Genomic DNA, 14952 nt, shown 5'->3' on the forward strand with positions numbered 1-14952 from the left:
CCTTACTGTTAAATAACCTCTGAATTGTTAGTTCTGACATTATACCATACCAGGAATTAATGTGGAAGCAGAAAAGCTTAGGATACAGTTGTCTAATACAAAAATCAGGGCACTGCTCACTTTCTCCAGCTTCAGGTTTCCCCAGTTTCAGGTTCAGCCGTTAATGTTTTGGCACTGACGGCTGTAGCCTGTGACTGATTGCTATTTCTGGCTCCCTAGTATTCGAACGTGATTTGATGCAGGGAATTCAAGCACTGGTGCATAAAATATGATGTTGAAAATGAGCTGTTTGAGCTCGTTCCTGGTTTTATTATTAACTAAAATTACCGTGGCTTGTGAACCATCTGGGCTGAGGTTCCCAAAATGACATGCTGCTTTGTGGAAACATCTACTTTTGGCTGAGGCGCTATGGTATTGATCGGGTAAGTCTGACAGGAGCAGTGCTAGAGAACATGCCAGCTTCAAGTTCCTGCCTGTATGCCTAACCCTGCAAATATAATCCCGAAGGGGTCCTAGCTTCAGTGGCACCGCAGAACGTGTCCTCAGCCTCAGTGAAATCGCTGTGTTCGAGAGAGGACAATGAACAGCGCAAAAAGAGAAAACCCAAGGGGCTGCATTTGCAGCAGCTGCTACTGAAGAGCTCTGCTTGGGAAATAAGTGTGTTTCTCTTCCCTGGAGAAATCCTTGACTGGCTGCCAGTAGTGACTCTGCTCTCCCTTCCCTTCCCTCCCTCCAAAGCAAACAAGGAAGCTCCCAAGTGCTGGTGGCGCTTGTAGGGCAGGCGGTTCACCTGCGCCTTGCCTGGGTGCCGCAGCTGTTGTCACGGCGTCTCCGTGGGGTCATTCACTGGCTGAAGTGACTAGAAGAAGGAGCAGGTCAGTTTAATTGAGATGAAAAATGAAACATGCATTTGCTATCCTTATTTGTGTATGTATTTTTTCTTTTAATAACTTCTAGTCTGTCCCTAAGCTGGAAGCTGACTTTCAGTAGGTGTGAAATTTCGTGGAATCATTCTGCCTCCTTCCATAACACGCTGGAGTTATTTTTATTTGACAGATAACACCATGTCTGGCTTGGGCAGTACAGTTCATAAAATGTATAAATATTGGGCTGGGAAAGATTTAACTTGCAGGAAGCTTACTGAAAGTAATTAAAAACAAGTAAGTTGCTGATTGTGTTTCTATGAACAAGTTTTTTCCTTTCCTGCCCCTCAAATTCTACTATAATAGCATGAATGATAAAAGTTCACCTGTTTTTGTAAGAGGTAAAAATAGAGGGCTGTGAGTGGGTGTCTGCTGAAGAACTTCTCTGAGTTATTGAGAAGCTGACCAGCATTTAGCAGCAGCTCTGCAGGTAGCCCTGGTGTCCCCCTAGAAGATTAGTTTGTCCTCAGTGCGCTTGGATTCTGGTCTCCTGCCTCTTCCTCACTGTGCGTTTTACAGATGGGGGCGGGAAGCCCCAAATCTTTCTCTGCTAATTCAAGCTCCTCTTTGTTGTTCTTCTTATCTTCATGTTATCCTTAGTAAACCTTTAATTCTGCTTTGAGTCAGGTTCTGGAAAAACTTTCTTTGTTTCTGATTTTTAAAACTGCAGTTTTTCTTCCCTAACCCACCGCTGTAACCAGCAGTTAGAAAGATTCCTTTTTTCAGGGTAGCCCAGGCTGCCTCGACATTTTAAAAGCTATAGGGGAGGCACAGTTTCTTGCCGAAGTTCAAGTGCAAGGTCTGGAGTTTGTGAGGAGTCAAGGAACTGCCTCCGCTGTGAGAAGCGCGGGAAAGCCTCTGCTGGAAGCTGGAAATGGGGGAGGTTGGCCACAAAGCTGGGCTTGCTGGAGTACAGGGCGCGAATATTTTTGAGGCGGAGAAGGAAAGAAGGAATGGATGGTGGAGAGAAGTACGTGACTAGAGAGCAGAAGCAACCAGAAGACTGGGGAGATTTATGTGTTGCAAGAAAGCAGACTGATTTAGAGCACTGGGGAGTACCTCATCCGCAAAAGGTTCTCTGCGAGCACTGATCTGACCGAGTGTACATAAGCATATGTTGAGTCTTAAAAATGCTTATTTTTCTCTGAGTTCCTTCCTTCAGTCACTAATAATCTGGGCAAAGACTCAAAGCATGATTCTTGAGGTCCTTTATACTTCTTTGATACTTGCATCGGGAGATGATGATTGTAAGAAATCTCCCTGTATGTGAGGTAATGGGATTACTTGTCTGTTCCAAACAGAACTGGGGTTTGGGGAAGGGCATCAGCTGTGGTGGTTAAAATCAGATTATCAGACTTGTTCTGTGAGTGCCTCTTTCAAGAATTGATAGCAGGTCTTTGGGATGTTCTTTTGTAGAGAACATGAAGTATTGAATTTAGCAGAACTTTACATTTTACTAAGGGAATGTTTATTGACAACTGTTAAAGAAGTAAATACAGGCTTTCTATTTACCAGGCTAAGAATTCAGAACAAGAAGTTGAATTTTAGTTATTTTATGGGTATCTTAGAAAATCAGTTTTATGTAAATGTTCTTTTCCAGGCAATGTAATTTGATGATCTTCCTTGTCAAAGGGAGGACGTGCTTTCTCCTTTGCTTAGAGCTTCTTGTGCTCCCAACCATCCCAGGTACAAGTTGTTTTGTATTTAATAGTAAAGCCAATGTTCATTTTAATTTTATGAATTTCTTTATTTTACCTTTCTATAGATGGGAGAGGGGTCACTGTGCAGGTTCGAATTGGAATTCAGTATGGAATGTGGGTGCTGGTTAAGTGGTAGGCAGCTCCTTGATACTGACTGGGGCTCCAAGTCATTTTTGGAATGCAGAATTAAGTTTAGGTCATTGCAATTACATTCAATTAGGTGATCTTTTTATGGAGACTGTGATAAAGTGATCTGGACAGGCTGGATTGATGGGCCAAGGTCAACTGTGTGAGGTTAACAAGGCCCAGTGCCGGGTCCTGCACTTGGGTCACACCAACCCCAGGCAGCGCCCCAGGCCTGGGGCAGAGGGGCTGGGAAGTGCCCGGCGGAGAAGGCCCTGGGGGGGCTGGCTGACAGCCGGCTGGGCATGAGCCAGCAGTGCCCGGGTGGCCAAGGAGGCCACCAGCCCCCGGGCTTGTGTCAGCACTGGTGTGGCCAGCAGGAGCCGGGCAGGGATGGGGCCCCTGGGGAGGCCCTGGGGAGGCCCCACCTCGAATGCTGGGCTCAGGTTTGGGCCCCTCGGGACAAGAAGGGCCTGGAGGGGCTGGAGCGTGTCCAGAGAAGGGCAGCGGGGCTGGGGCAGGGTCTGGAGCACAAGTGTGCTGGGGGGCGGCTGAGGGGGCTGGGGGGGTTTAGCCTGGAGAAGAGGGGGCTGAGGGGAGCCCTTCTCGCTCTCTGCAGCTGCCTGAGAGGGGCTGGAGTGAGGGGGGGGCTGGTCTCTGCTCCCAGGTTACTAGGGATGAGGCAAGGGGAAACGGCCTCAAGCTGCATCAGGGGAGGTTTAGGTTGGATATTAGGAAAAAATTATTTTCTGAAAGAGTGGTCAGGCCCTGGCACAGGCTGCCCAGAGAGGCGGTGCAGTCACCATCCCTGGGGGTATTTAAAAGATGTGTAGACAGGGCACTTGGGGACATGGTTTAGGAGGCATGGTGGTGTTGGGTTGACAGTTAGACTTGATGATCCTAGAGGTATTTTCCAACCTCTATGATTCTATAACGTGAATATTGGCCAAGAAAAGACTGATGGAATGGAGAAGGGAGTGGCTTATTTCCTTGCATGTCCTCCTCTTCTTAGTAAATTCCTTAGATCACAGTTACTGTCTTAATACTCCAATGAGATGGCAGAAATAGATCAAGAAAACTATACCTAGCTTTCTAGATGACTAGACAGAGTTTTCATGTGATCTAGCTGGAGTATGAGGCTAGAGCCACTATATGAACCTGTAAACTGCAACATTAAATCACTGGGAAGGTTGCATCAGTATTAATGGATTTCATGTATTGTTAGTTTAGGACTCTGCATAGTTGTTTCCTGTAAAATATTTTGAGAACAGAGTTAGTTTACCAGAGCAGGCTCTAAGTCTTCCCAAGAGATTTATCAACCTGGGAATGATGTTTGCTGAACCACCGAGCTAATTCATTGGTACAAAAAACCCATATTATATTCTCTTAAATTTCATTTTGCTATTGCGTACTCAAAAGTGCTTTGCTTTAAAGCAATATTTATTTTTCTATACCAAACCTGTCATCTTTTCTGAAATGAATATCTTTAGTGGAGGAAGCTGGCTGTTTATTGCTAAATATTCAACCAGCTCTTGGAAATCAAGAAATCAGCTTTGAATTTTCTGTTAAAAAAAAAAAAAATAAAAAAAATTAGTATTAAAAAAAACCTCATAACAATCCTAAAGCTTAAAAACAAAATGAAATGCGTCTTCAATGTCTTGTCTGCAGGCGAACTGAAGTGGCTTACCCTTCTCTGTTGGAACTTGAAAGCAGTAGGCAAGTCTAAATGTGCCCTTGTTGCGTTTACGCAGGTTCCCCCTGCCTCAGTGCTTCTGGACGAACCCTGAGATCTGGTGTCCCCCTTTGCCTTACTGAATCTGTAACTATGGAAGTTTGACTTTCTGGGGTCAAAAGATATGTCAAAATGTACCGTTATTTTAAGAACTGTACCTGCACTGCACTTCAGATCTGTGGTACATAAGAATCACCCCAGTATATCTGTGGTTTTGTTTAATGGTTGCCTGTAGAAAATAGCTCCTGAGATCAAGCTGTAGACTTGAAATTTTGTGCTCTTCCACTCTTCCTGTGAATGGTGTTAAGCCGGAGGACTCTTATAATGCAGGCCTACATTAGATAATGTGTGAGCACTTCCATATCAATTATGCACAAGCTAGAGACCTTACTAAACACATGTCAACGTTAGGAGTAGTTTAGGCAATTGTGTGGAAGTTGTTCAACTTAAAACCATCTGATTTGTGAACGTGTAACTTGTAAGTTAATGCAAAATGTTAAGAAAATTAATCCTATAGTCAACAAGAAGAATATTTTAGAATAAGCTTCAAGTTTTTCAGACATCTTTAGCATTCATAATGGTCTGGTAATGTCTTGCTGCAGTGTTCACTCAGCTAGTGTTAACTCCTTTTTTCAGATTCCTTATCTGCATTAGTGTTTAACAGAGCTGGAAGCATTGTGAAATATAACTTTTGGTTTCAAGGGTAAATGGAAAAAGAAAACGTTATTAAAACAGTGATTACTTTTGTGAATAACCGAAAGAGTTATGAAGTTACCTTTAAGGAATAGAATGCTTTTGTTCTTTTATTTCCTCAACTTGAGTCTTTGAAGCATTTGTTTCATTAAGTTTCTGAAAACAGTGCTCTATTTATAATATCCATTTAGCAGATGTCCAGAAGCCTTTAAATGTGACAGCTGAAAATTAGACAAGCATTCACAAACACATGATGCATACAAATCAGCTACGTGTGAACTGTATTTTCACAAAGAAATTAAACAAAATTCATTAATGCAAGAGCTTTATATACACTGCATTTGTTTTGCTTTCAGTAGCGATCTAGCGTATACTTGAAATGCTGTTGGTTTTCTCTAGGTCAACCAGATTCCTACAGAATATTCGTTGTGGTTGTTAGATCCCCTTCTAAATGGATTTACTGAATCATCACTGATATGTAGTTTATGTCATTATAAGGTTGATTACATTAACGCGTTAATGTATGCAATTGTTTTATTTTAAGATTGCCTTTTTCCATTTCTACATCTCTCTAACTATCATGATCTTCACTTTTGTCATCCTACTTGTGAGCAGCTACTGCAGTAGTCTCCTTCCTTAATTGCAAAACATTTTTGGCCGGGAACCCACCGTCTTCAGCATGTGTAGGTAGATTGCTGCCTTAGCTGGTATTTGTGGTGTGCCTAAGACACGTCTTGCCCCAAAGACTGTTTGCTGGTTTACTTCCTAATTTTCTTCTAAGACTAAGCCCGTTTATGCTTGCTCTTAGGAAAGTATTGCATTAGAAACCATGAACATGAAAACCAAGTCTGATTCCATGGGAAACTTGTAATTAATGATGGTTGTTCCATCTGATGATTTTTCTCATTTCTTACCTTGAAATGCAATAAAATGTATTAGGGTATGAAAACGTCTTCTTAGCTGTACTTTTCCACGGCAGTAGGAACAATCTGAGTATGTATGGTTTCTTACATAGAAGGGTACTTAGGGTAGGCATTGTGTGCTACAGCATGGGATGAATCCTGAATTTTCATTTCATGTTGTCTAGTAAAGGTGTAAAACAGCAATTAATGAGCAGTCTTAGAGACTTAGCTGTGCAGAGCATATGTTTCTTCACCCTTGAAGTTGGCAATATTCTGGTCAATGCTGTTTCCACGTCCCTAGTGGGAAACTATCCTTCAGGTTCCATTTCTTTGTCTGAAAAGAAGAGACGTCTCTCAAATGTATGCTTTTTGTCAGTTTGCAATGCAGCCTTTGAAGCTTTCATGTTAATTGTTGCTATCTCTAGTGAAAGAAGAGTGCAGAAGAGGTCCTCAAGTATTTTGTGCTCTTATGTAAACTGAGAGATCCTTTCTTCCACAAAACCTGTTCCATTTCTATTCTTCTCTATGCCTGGAATGCATGCATTCAGGTCGCTGCGTGGGAGAAGTAGCATTAAGCATATTTATGTGTTGTTTTTAAAGTGATTTCTGATTTAAAAAGCACAGACTTGGTATCCAGTTGATGTGAAGTCTAGCAGGTGTGATAGCCAAGAAAACATCATTTGAGGGTAGTGCTGCGTTGAAGGTAAATACTCAGATGTCTAGTTGAAAGCACACAGTTTTCCAGTTAAATTCTAATTGTGGATACATAAACTTGCTGTGGTTAACTCAGGCGTACACCGCTTGGGGCCCGTGCGAGCTAGGCAAGTTCTTGTAATTGCCTGCTGCTTCAGCTAAACGTCTCAGAGTCCTGGTGCAGATGAGCCTGGACTGATCCGAAAAGCAAAATGTGAGATTGCCCAAATCCAGCCGTAACGACATAGCGGGTACAGGTCTGATACCTGTGTCTGTACCACAAGCTCCGCACAGCCATAAACCTCAACTGAGCCACGCTGGTGCCAGCTCTAGTTCGAACACATTAAGTTCATTTATAGTTCGGGACCATGCAGTCTAGAGGTGAAGCTCTGTTACTTTGGGGGCCTCATTATAGTGCCATCCAGTGGTATAGATCATAGGCGTGAAAAGCATTAAATAAAACATAGTCTGGAATGAACATCCAGTCATCTCTCTCTGCCTTCTAAAGAAATCAATTTACACACTCTGCAAAGTTTACTAAATATATCGCTATTGTTTATATAATTTTGCATTGCAAGTTTTTCTCTTATCTATGTCTAAGTCCATCTGGCTATTTCTAAGGCTTTTAATGCACCTGCAGTAGGACGACTTAAAGCTCTGTGAGCAAAGGATCAGCGCCTCTCTTTACCATCCTGCCTTTCTGTCCATAAATCCTGTTTCTCCGATGTATTTAGGCTGTACTGAAAAAAATAATGTATACTGTCCATATATTGTCCTGTATCTCGATTAATAAATTGAATGCTTGCTGTATTAGAGGCAAAGTTGATAGTAGTGTTAAAATACTGCACTATGTTACCTTCCAGATCCAGATTGTTTAGAAATGCTAAGGTACAGGCCTTTCTTTGAACAGGAGTAAAAGGCAGGTGTTTGCAGGTTGGTATATAAACATTGCTATATGTGGTTTATTTTATTCTGAAATCTTATTGTTGTTTTAAATATGCTTATTTTAAAGCTGGGTGAAGAAATTTGGTCAACCTTCATTGTCGCTGTTAGTCACTTGAGGAGGAGGAGAATAGGGTGTCAATGAAACATTTCTATAAATGGCCATACTTTTTAAGGTTAGCCATAATACTTAATTTCATAGACATATGCTACTTGTCTTTTCAAGGAGCCACAAATTCATGCATCCATGTCCATGCTTTTAAAATTTAAACTTCATCAGGCTGTATAAAAGAAGTGCTGAGGGGAAATTGTTGACCATCATAAATCTCCTGCAGGACTATTGGGTTCTTGTTGCTTTTAGTGGAATTAGACTAAGACTTTTGCACAGCCTTGCAGGTCTCCTAGGGGACTTCTACTGTATTGATATAGTGTTATTTCCATTTCTAACATTTTTGTTGTACTTCCTTGGGTAAATAGTACTTATGGCAATCTGAAGAATTAGTAAGTTAATACGCCAAACCACACCGTACTATCTTAGGATTCGGTTTTGAGTATCCTTGAGTAATTGTGGGCTGCCACTGAAAGGTTGCCATGTATTGAAACTTGCTTAGGCAAGGTATCTTCAAGGTAAAGCACAACAGTTGATGTGTGAGAGGAAATGGAAGTGTTATGCGGGATTCTTCCCCTGCCGACAGTTGACAGCATTCTGGCAAGTTGACAGTTAATGGGACAAATGTATTATTAGTTTCCTCATTAATAATAGAAATCTAAAATCTGCATCCTGCCTTTCTTCCCATATGTGCTTCTGCAAGACTGCTAGGAAATGGAACAAAATGTCAAATTTCAGGCAGGCGAGTTTATCTGATATAGCTTAATCATGTTTTAATGAAAGGCATTGTAGGCGTATATTGTGTAAGAATCTTGAAAGCCTGACAGTTTCTGAATTTAGACTTAGTTTAATATTTAAAGGCTAAGACTTTTGGGGTTGTGGATCTTTGAAGCTAGACTTCGTAAGACTAGTCATGAGTAAATTAGCAGATAGGAAAAAACGAAGTCTTTGGCTTTCTTCTGGGAGCTGTATTTACAGAGCTGGGCAATACCAGGTGCTTCTGAGGATGCTTTCATGAGAGGTGATGAGACAGGGAACACAGTGGGTTCTGAGCTGAGTAGAGGCTGAGTGGAAGTAAGCTTGCGTGTAAAATGAGGCTTACACTTTCCGTGGCTGATGGACAAAACTGTGTAGAAGTTGTAAGAGACTTTGAGGCGAGTGGCACAGAGGAGATGGGTGTCAGGGCTGGTTCAGGCTATGGAGGCTGTAATGGCTGATGAAATGCTGGAGGGTTGGAGGTGAGGGGAAAGCGTACGTATGTTCTGAGACCTCTGTCATCTGTGCTGGTCTGGGCACGTTACACCCAAGTGGCTTATTTACATCCCACAACAGCCCACCATCCACAATGTGCAAGAAATGGCTTTTCTGAGAATTGACTCCATTTCTTCTCAAGCTGAGTCAGTCAGTTTTATGGTAGAAGAATATGCATTTAAAATGAAGAGATAAGACTATACCTCTTGCTAATGCAGTAGAGGCTGATATTTTTTGAGGAACAGCACATGGGCTGGAGGAAAAGGAATGATAGTTTAGATGCAAGTGGAGATACTCCTCCTTCCTCACTCCAGGATACCTCTCCTTTCTTCCCCATTTATTTACTCTACTCTCTTGCTATCAATGTTTAGTTGATATCATTTTTCTATCCTCTCTGTTGGTCTGGGGTGCTTTGAATTCTTTCTCTGCTTCAGCCATTATAATAAGCCTACACTTCAATCTCATGTGAAGCTCATGGGAGCAAAGCTCATGGGTAATGGGAAAGGAACCAACTACTATGATTCTAGTTGCAGGTGCTTTAAATTTAGCTACATGGTGATTTTTCAGCCTTGTTCCAAAGTCAAGTGGGCAACAGGCTAATGTATGTGTTCAGCTAAACTGTTCGGTATCTTCATCCTTCTCATGTTTTGAACTATGCTGTCAATACTCTGAGTAATGGTCAACAAGAATATCCTAATCCAAAGTAGACTGGGTTTTTTGGTGCACATTGGGATGCAAGACACTACATAATTAGTCTATAAGAGATATAACATTAAATTTTGAGAGGTGCTCCAGAGCTGCAGTATGCAAATGTTTATTGAAGTACAACAACCTCCCAGTTGTATCAGAGTATTTGTTTTTCTTCTGTGTTTTGACTGTTTTTATTTGTGCATTACACCCTGATTTGGTTTCCTAGGAGTTCCTTAAGCTTCTTTTTTTCCAGCAATCAGTCCCTTCCCTGAAATAGAGCCGTACTGAAAGTGCAGAAGACCTTTGGTTTTGCTGTATGTAAGAGCAGGGTTTTTATTTTTACTCGCTTCCTCCTGTAAAAAGTAATCTTTGCCCTGCAAAACCTATCTGTCCAGTCTTGCTCTTGCTCGTTTCCTAGGGGTTGGAAATATTGCCAAATAGTGGTCCAGGAGACTTTGAATCTTTACAGTCATGCACAGCTGGTGATGTATGGGTCAGGGTAGCAGTGGGGTCTTTGAGGCAAGGTCCAGGTAGGTCAGATCTCTTACAGAATAGCCACAGCTATTTTAAGAACATCGGTTATAAGTTACTCAACGACCTTCATGACTAAGGGGGAAGCATTCACTGAAACTGTCCTGTTTGGTGGAGTTAAATAGATACACCAGTGACAAGAAGCCTGAGGTTTTTCAGCTGTCAGGAGAAAGATACAGTGCACTGAAGGCTGTTCAGCAGTATTCAGATGCAGTGTATGACGTGGTTTTCAACAGCATTTTAAAGAGTCCAGTAGCAGGGAAGCCATTTAAACCATAATCTGATAGTGCTTTTATGAATGTTATGGTTTTTCCATTTTATCTCTTTATTCTTTACTAATTGGGGTTTTGTTTGGTTTTGGGGTGTTCTTTTTTTTTTAAGTTCAAAGTGTCATGAGTGACATCAGTTGTTGAATTTTTCAACACAGTAGAGGCACATTTAATTATATCTGTCATGGAATCATGTCCCTCAAACACTTAGCTCCTTCTTTTTTAAGTAACCTATTATAATTAAACCATTGACAGCAGGAGTTTGCAACTTGTGGAATGTAAGATAGGAATGTAAGAATTCTTGGGACTAGAAAGTTTAGCAGATTTTTTAATTTTTTCTAACTGTAACCCTTAATACCCTGATTTTGTAATAGTGTATCTACAATATTTTGCTTTAGGAATCTATGTTGGAGTAGTCTCTCTTCTAAAAACTTAGGAATAGCTACTTAAATAGATTTAAAATATTTGAATTTCTGAATGTGACTATATTTTGATTATTGAAGTAGATGTTACAGATGTTTCCATTCTCTATTTAGGCGGTCCAATGAAAACAAATTTTGGCTCTGATTGATTTCAAGCTTGGGGAGCAAAACCATCTTATACTTACTCTGAGGCTTGGAAAAGCCTAGTTAGACACATCTTTAGATAAGCCTGTTTTTTTCCATGGGTGTGGAAAGGCCCTTCGAGAGCTGAGCTTTCTGTTCCTCAGGCACAGCAGAGAGTGGAAGTGGCAAAACCAAGGATGGTGGAAGGAGAGACTCAGCCTAGAATGAGCAAGATGGTGGGCTGGTGCCTCCTGCGTGTTGTAGTCCTGACCGAAGCTGTCTGTCGGCCAAAGGCTTTGGCACCAACGCTCGGGTGCAGGTGGAGCTCTCCTCCGTGCTTTCTCTCCCTCTGGCCAGTGGGTAGATTCCCCACCTTCCCTGGCAGCTCGGCTTTGGGAGACACGTGTGGAGTGCAGGGGGACGGGGCCCGAGAGTGTAACGCTTCCTGGCGATCCGCTTCGAGTATGATACAGTCGCTGGCTGAAGTAAAAGAGAATTTACATACCAAACCTGGTCACAAACTTGATTTTCTTTTTTAGGTTCAATTATGAATCTTCAGACAAAATACTTTTTTATTTAGTTATCTTTGGAGCGGAGAGGGTTAGACTGACTCCTTACAGGCAGTACCTAGGTGACTGCAAAGCTAATATATGCAGAAAGGAGTGAAAGCGTTATTACAAAAAGTTTACTCACAGAATTCTTTTTCTTACCTTAGTAAAAATAAACAAGGGCTTCTTTTATGTGCTGCTGCATGCTAAAATACTATTAGCAATTTCGAAATGGTTAGTAAATACAAGTTTCCCAGTACATATTGCCAAGCACATTTTACAGTATTGAACATGTAGCAAATGACAAAGCTTTAAGGCAATGAAATTTGCTTGGTAATAATACCATGTATGGTATACGTGTAAAATCTGTTCTCTAAGAGAATACTGCCTCTCAAGATCCTTAAACTCGGTTTGTTTCACCCTTTGATCCAATAAAGTTCACCACATTGAAAGAAAATTCAATTAAACACTTTGGCCAGTCAAAATATTGACCTTTAAATGGGAAAGTGTCAACATTGATCTGAAACCTTGGATGGAGAGAAGCAGTCCTTCCTGCATTTGTTTCCGAGGAATCATCCCAAGTGAAGTATTAAACTGATGTTATCTTGATGCTAATACCAAACAGCAGAGCTCTATCTACTAAGCTGTTCTGGCTAATCCTATCTTGTTCAATGTCGTTACATCTTAATATAGTTTTAGTGAATAAACTCAATTTTTTTTTTTCCGCAGCTGGTGATGAACTGATGTAAGATTCTGTGAATGATAGTCTGCATTCTTTCTCTCAATTTCAAAAAATTGGCTGACTTCATACCTTCCACAACAATCTTTCTTCTGATTCAGGTGGGTTTTTTTGTCATTATTTATTTGTTTTATACGAAAACTTTGTGTGAGTACATCTGTGAAGGAAGTGTTGAGAAAGAGGCAGAGTCCAAAGATGTGTTGATAAAAGGGGATACGGAAGACAGAGCTGGGGGTGGTGTTGTGTATTGCGAAGAAATTAGGCTTTGTGGCTCCCTCCAGTAAGCCTGCCTCTCCCCCCCCGTAGAGCTACTGTTTATGGTCTGGATCCCCAGCTTGTGTACAGTTTTTCTTGTGGTAGGCAACAGTTCTTGTCCAATTATGCCACTTCTGTCAACTGGAGAAGGAAGCCTTTAGCAATACCGCCAATACACTGATACGAGCTCCTTTGCTATTTAGTTCAGTCTTTGTGACAGAGGCTTGGGTTTTTGACAGTATTTTGGAAAAGGGCCTTGTTTAATAGACGTTTCTTTTGAGACGGATGCCAATTAATGTAGTGCATTTTTATTTCATAACATACCAAATAGCTAAAAATGTGTCATTTTTAGAACTTGAGTCCTCTTTATTGTACCTGCGCAGCTGAAATGAATGCAGGTTAGCTAGTCCAAATGGAATTCGGTAAGTTTACAGATTCTTGAAAGAATTCTACTCGTACATTTATGATTATTTGTGGAGGCCACATTTGCGCTGTCCACGTTTTCAAAGCTTGTTTAAAATTTACCAAATGTATACTGTCATGGCTTAGGGAAGCTAAGAATCTGTTTGAGGATGCTGAATAATAAAGGAAAGTGTTCCTTAAGTTAGTAACAAAGGAAGAGGGCATGCTGTAGCTCTTGAAGAAATGAAGAAAGTTCTTCTAGTCAAACAGGAATTTGTGCTACTAGACATCTTACAGCTACACCCAAAACCCCTGTAAAGAGAAAATTAAAAGTTCACAGTTAACATCAAAGAAACAGGAAATGATACAGTAGAAGCCACCATGCAGTTTTATTTTTTCCTCCTGTGCACACGTGCATTGAGATGTTGCCCTTTTTTTTTGTATCGGTGGGGGGTGTGTGTGTGTGGTGTTTGGAATATACATCCTTTGTTCTTACTCTTGTAATCATCAGGGGAAGAGAACTTTTATCCGCAGGAGCTAGTGTGCGAGGTCTCTGACAAGGCCTAGATTGACTGTATGTATTTCCACATCAGTGACAGGTGTTCCTGGCAAGAGTGCCTGACCAAGAGTATTTTGATGATGGCAATGTCTGGAGGGCTTGTTGGCATTTTGTCACTCTTGTGTTTAGAGAGTCATGCAACAGTTTATGTTGGAGGGGACCTCTGCAGAGTGTCTGGTTCAAGCCCAGCTCACTTGCTGCATGTGTACCTATGAGGGCATGGCAGCACTCCTGGAGCTCTGTGGATGACATGTAGCCTCCTCCCTTTTGATCTTCTGTTTGTTGTCATCAAAGATGTTTGCTATCAACCATTCAATTCTGGTTTTCTGTTATTTTTGCCCTTCTAGAATCCTATCTTACGAACATTCCTAAAAATAAATCATTTTGGGCACATGCCATCTCATTCCTGCAGACATTAAAAATAACATGCATTTGCATATAGGACTTCCTTGGGAAATATCTTCTGCGTATTACAAAGAATTTTGCTTTTCGTCAGATAATACAGTTGTAAATTCTTAGTTCTTCAAGTTTTATTTCTTTACAGGCCAGAAGCAAAACTTGGATGAAGCGATCTATCTAAGTTGCCGTCATGAGCAGAAGCAAGCGTGACAACAATTTCTACAGTGTTGAAATTGGAGACTCTACTTTCACCGTATTGAAACGGTATCAAAACTTAAAACCAATAGGATCAGGAGCACAAGGGATAGTATGGTAAGGTTTCTTTAAAATTTAAATATACTTTAAATGAACCTTGATGAAATCTTCAGAGTGCTTTAACTGCTGTATGTTACTGAACAGGAACGTGGAGAACCACCTGTTAAGTGCAAGATGGCAATAATAATTGTTCTTCCTCAGCAGTGGCTGTTGCTGTTGCCTTTTCACCTGTGTCCTTTCCTGCTTCCGAACTGATGCCCTTCTGTGCAAACTCAGCCAGCTGTGCCGAGTCCCATAAATTAATGGGGGGGGGGGGACAGGGGACCTGGATAAAGAAACTAATCCTAATCCCAAACCACACTGCTTACAGTGAAACAAAAGCCAGAAATATTCTCTGTGTAATGTCTGATGCTTGTAAACGCTTTTACTTCTTGAAGTGGTTTGTTAGAAGCCTGTTTTACTTAGTTTCATAATCTACCTAGTCCCTGATACCAGTTAGCGAGCGTTTGTGGGGCTGCCTGTCATTGTAATATGTAAATACCTGATGCAGTTTGGGAAAATAGGACTTGACAATATGATTCTTTGAATAAGAGTTCTGTTGTGTGGACTGAAGACTGCCCGATTGATTTACAGAAGGTGACAGCTAGCTGCCTGTTCAGTGACATTACCCCAAAGATAAATGTTGGTTTAAG

The 14952-nt window shown here is 41.2% G+C and overlaps 1 protein-coding gene across 4 annotated transcripts in view; it reads left to right on the forward strand.

Annotated features, from left to right (window-relative positions):
* The window catches only part of MAPK8 (mitogen-activated protein kinase 8), a 48735-nt gene that overhangs the window by 11994 nt on the left and 21789 nt on the right, over positions 1-14952 (forward strand). For 3 of the 4 annotated variants that reach the window (XM_064463733.1, XM_064463734.1, XM_064463731.1), the window contains exons 2-3: positions 12381-12491; positions 14151-14317. In XM_064463733.1, coding sequence (XP_064319803.1) covers positions 14196-14317 — 122 coding nt within the window. In that variant the 5' untranslated portion in view covers positions 12381-12491; positions 14151-14195. Of the gene's footprint in view, positions 1-2545; positions 2610-12380; positions 12492-14150; positions 14318-14952 lie in introns of those variants that run through there. The other variant, XM_064463732.1, reaches the window with a different exon arrangement.

The sequence above is a fragment of the Phalacrocorax carbo genome, chromosome 12 (assembly GCF_963921805.1).
Source record: "Phalacrocorax carbo chromosome 12, bPhaCar2.1, whole genome shotgun sequence".
Lineage (NCBI taxonomy): Eukaryota > Metazoa > Chordata > Aves > Suliformes > Phalacrocoracidae > Phalacrocorax > Phalacrocorax carbo.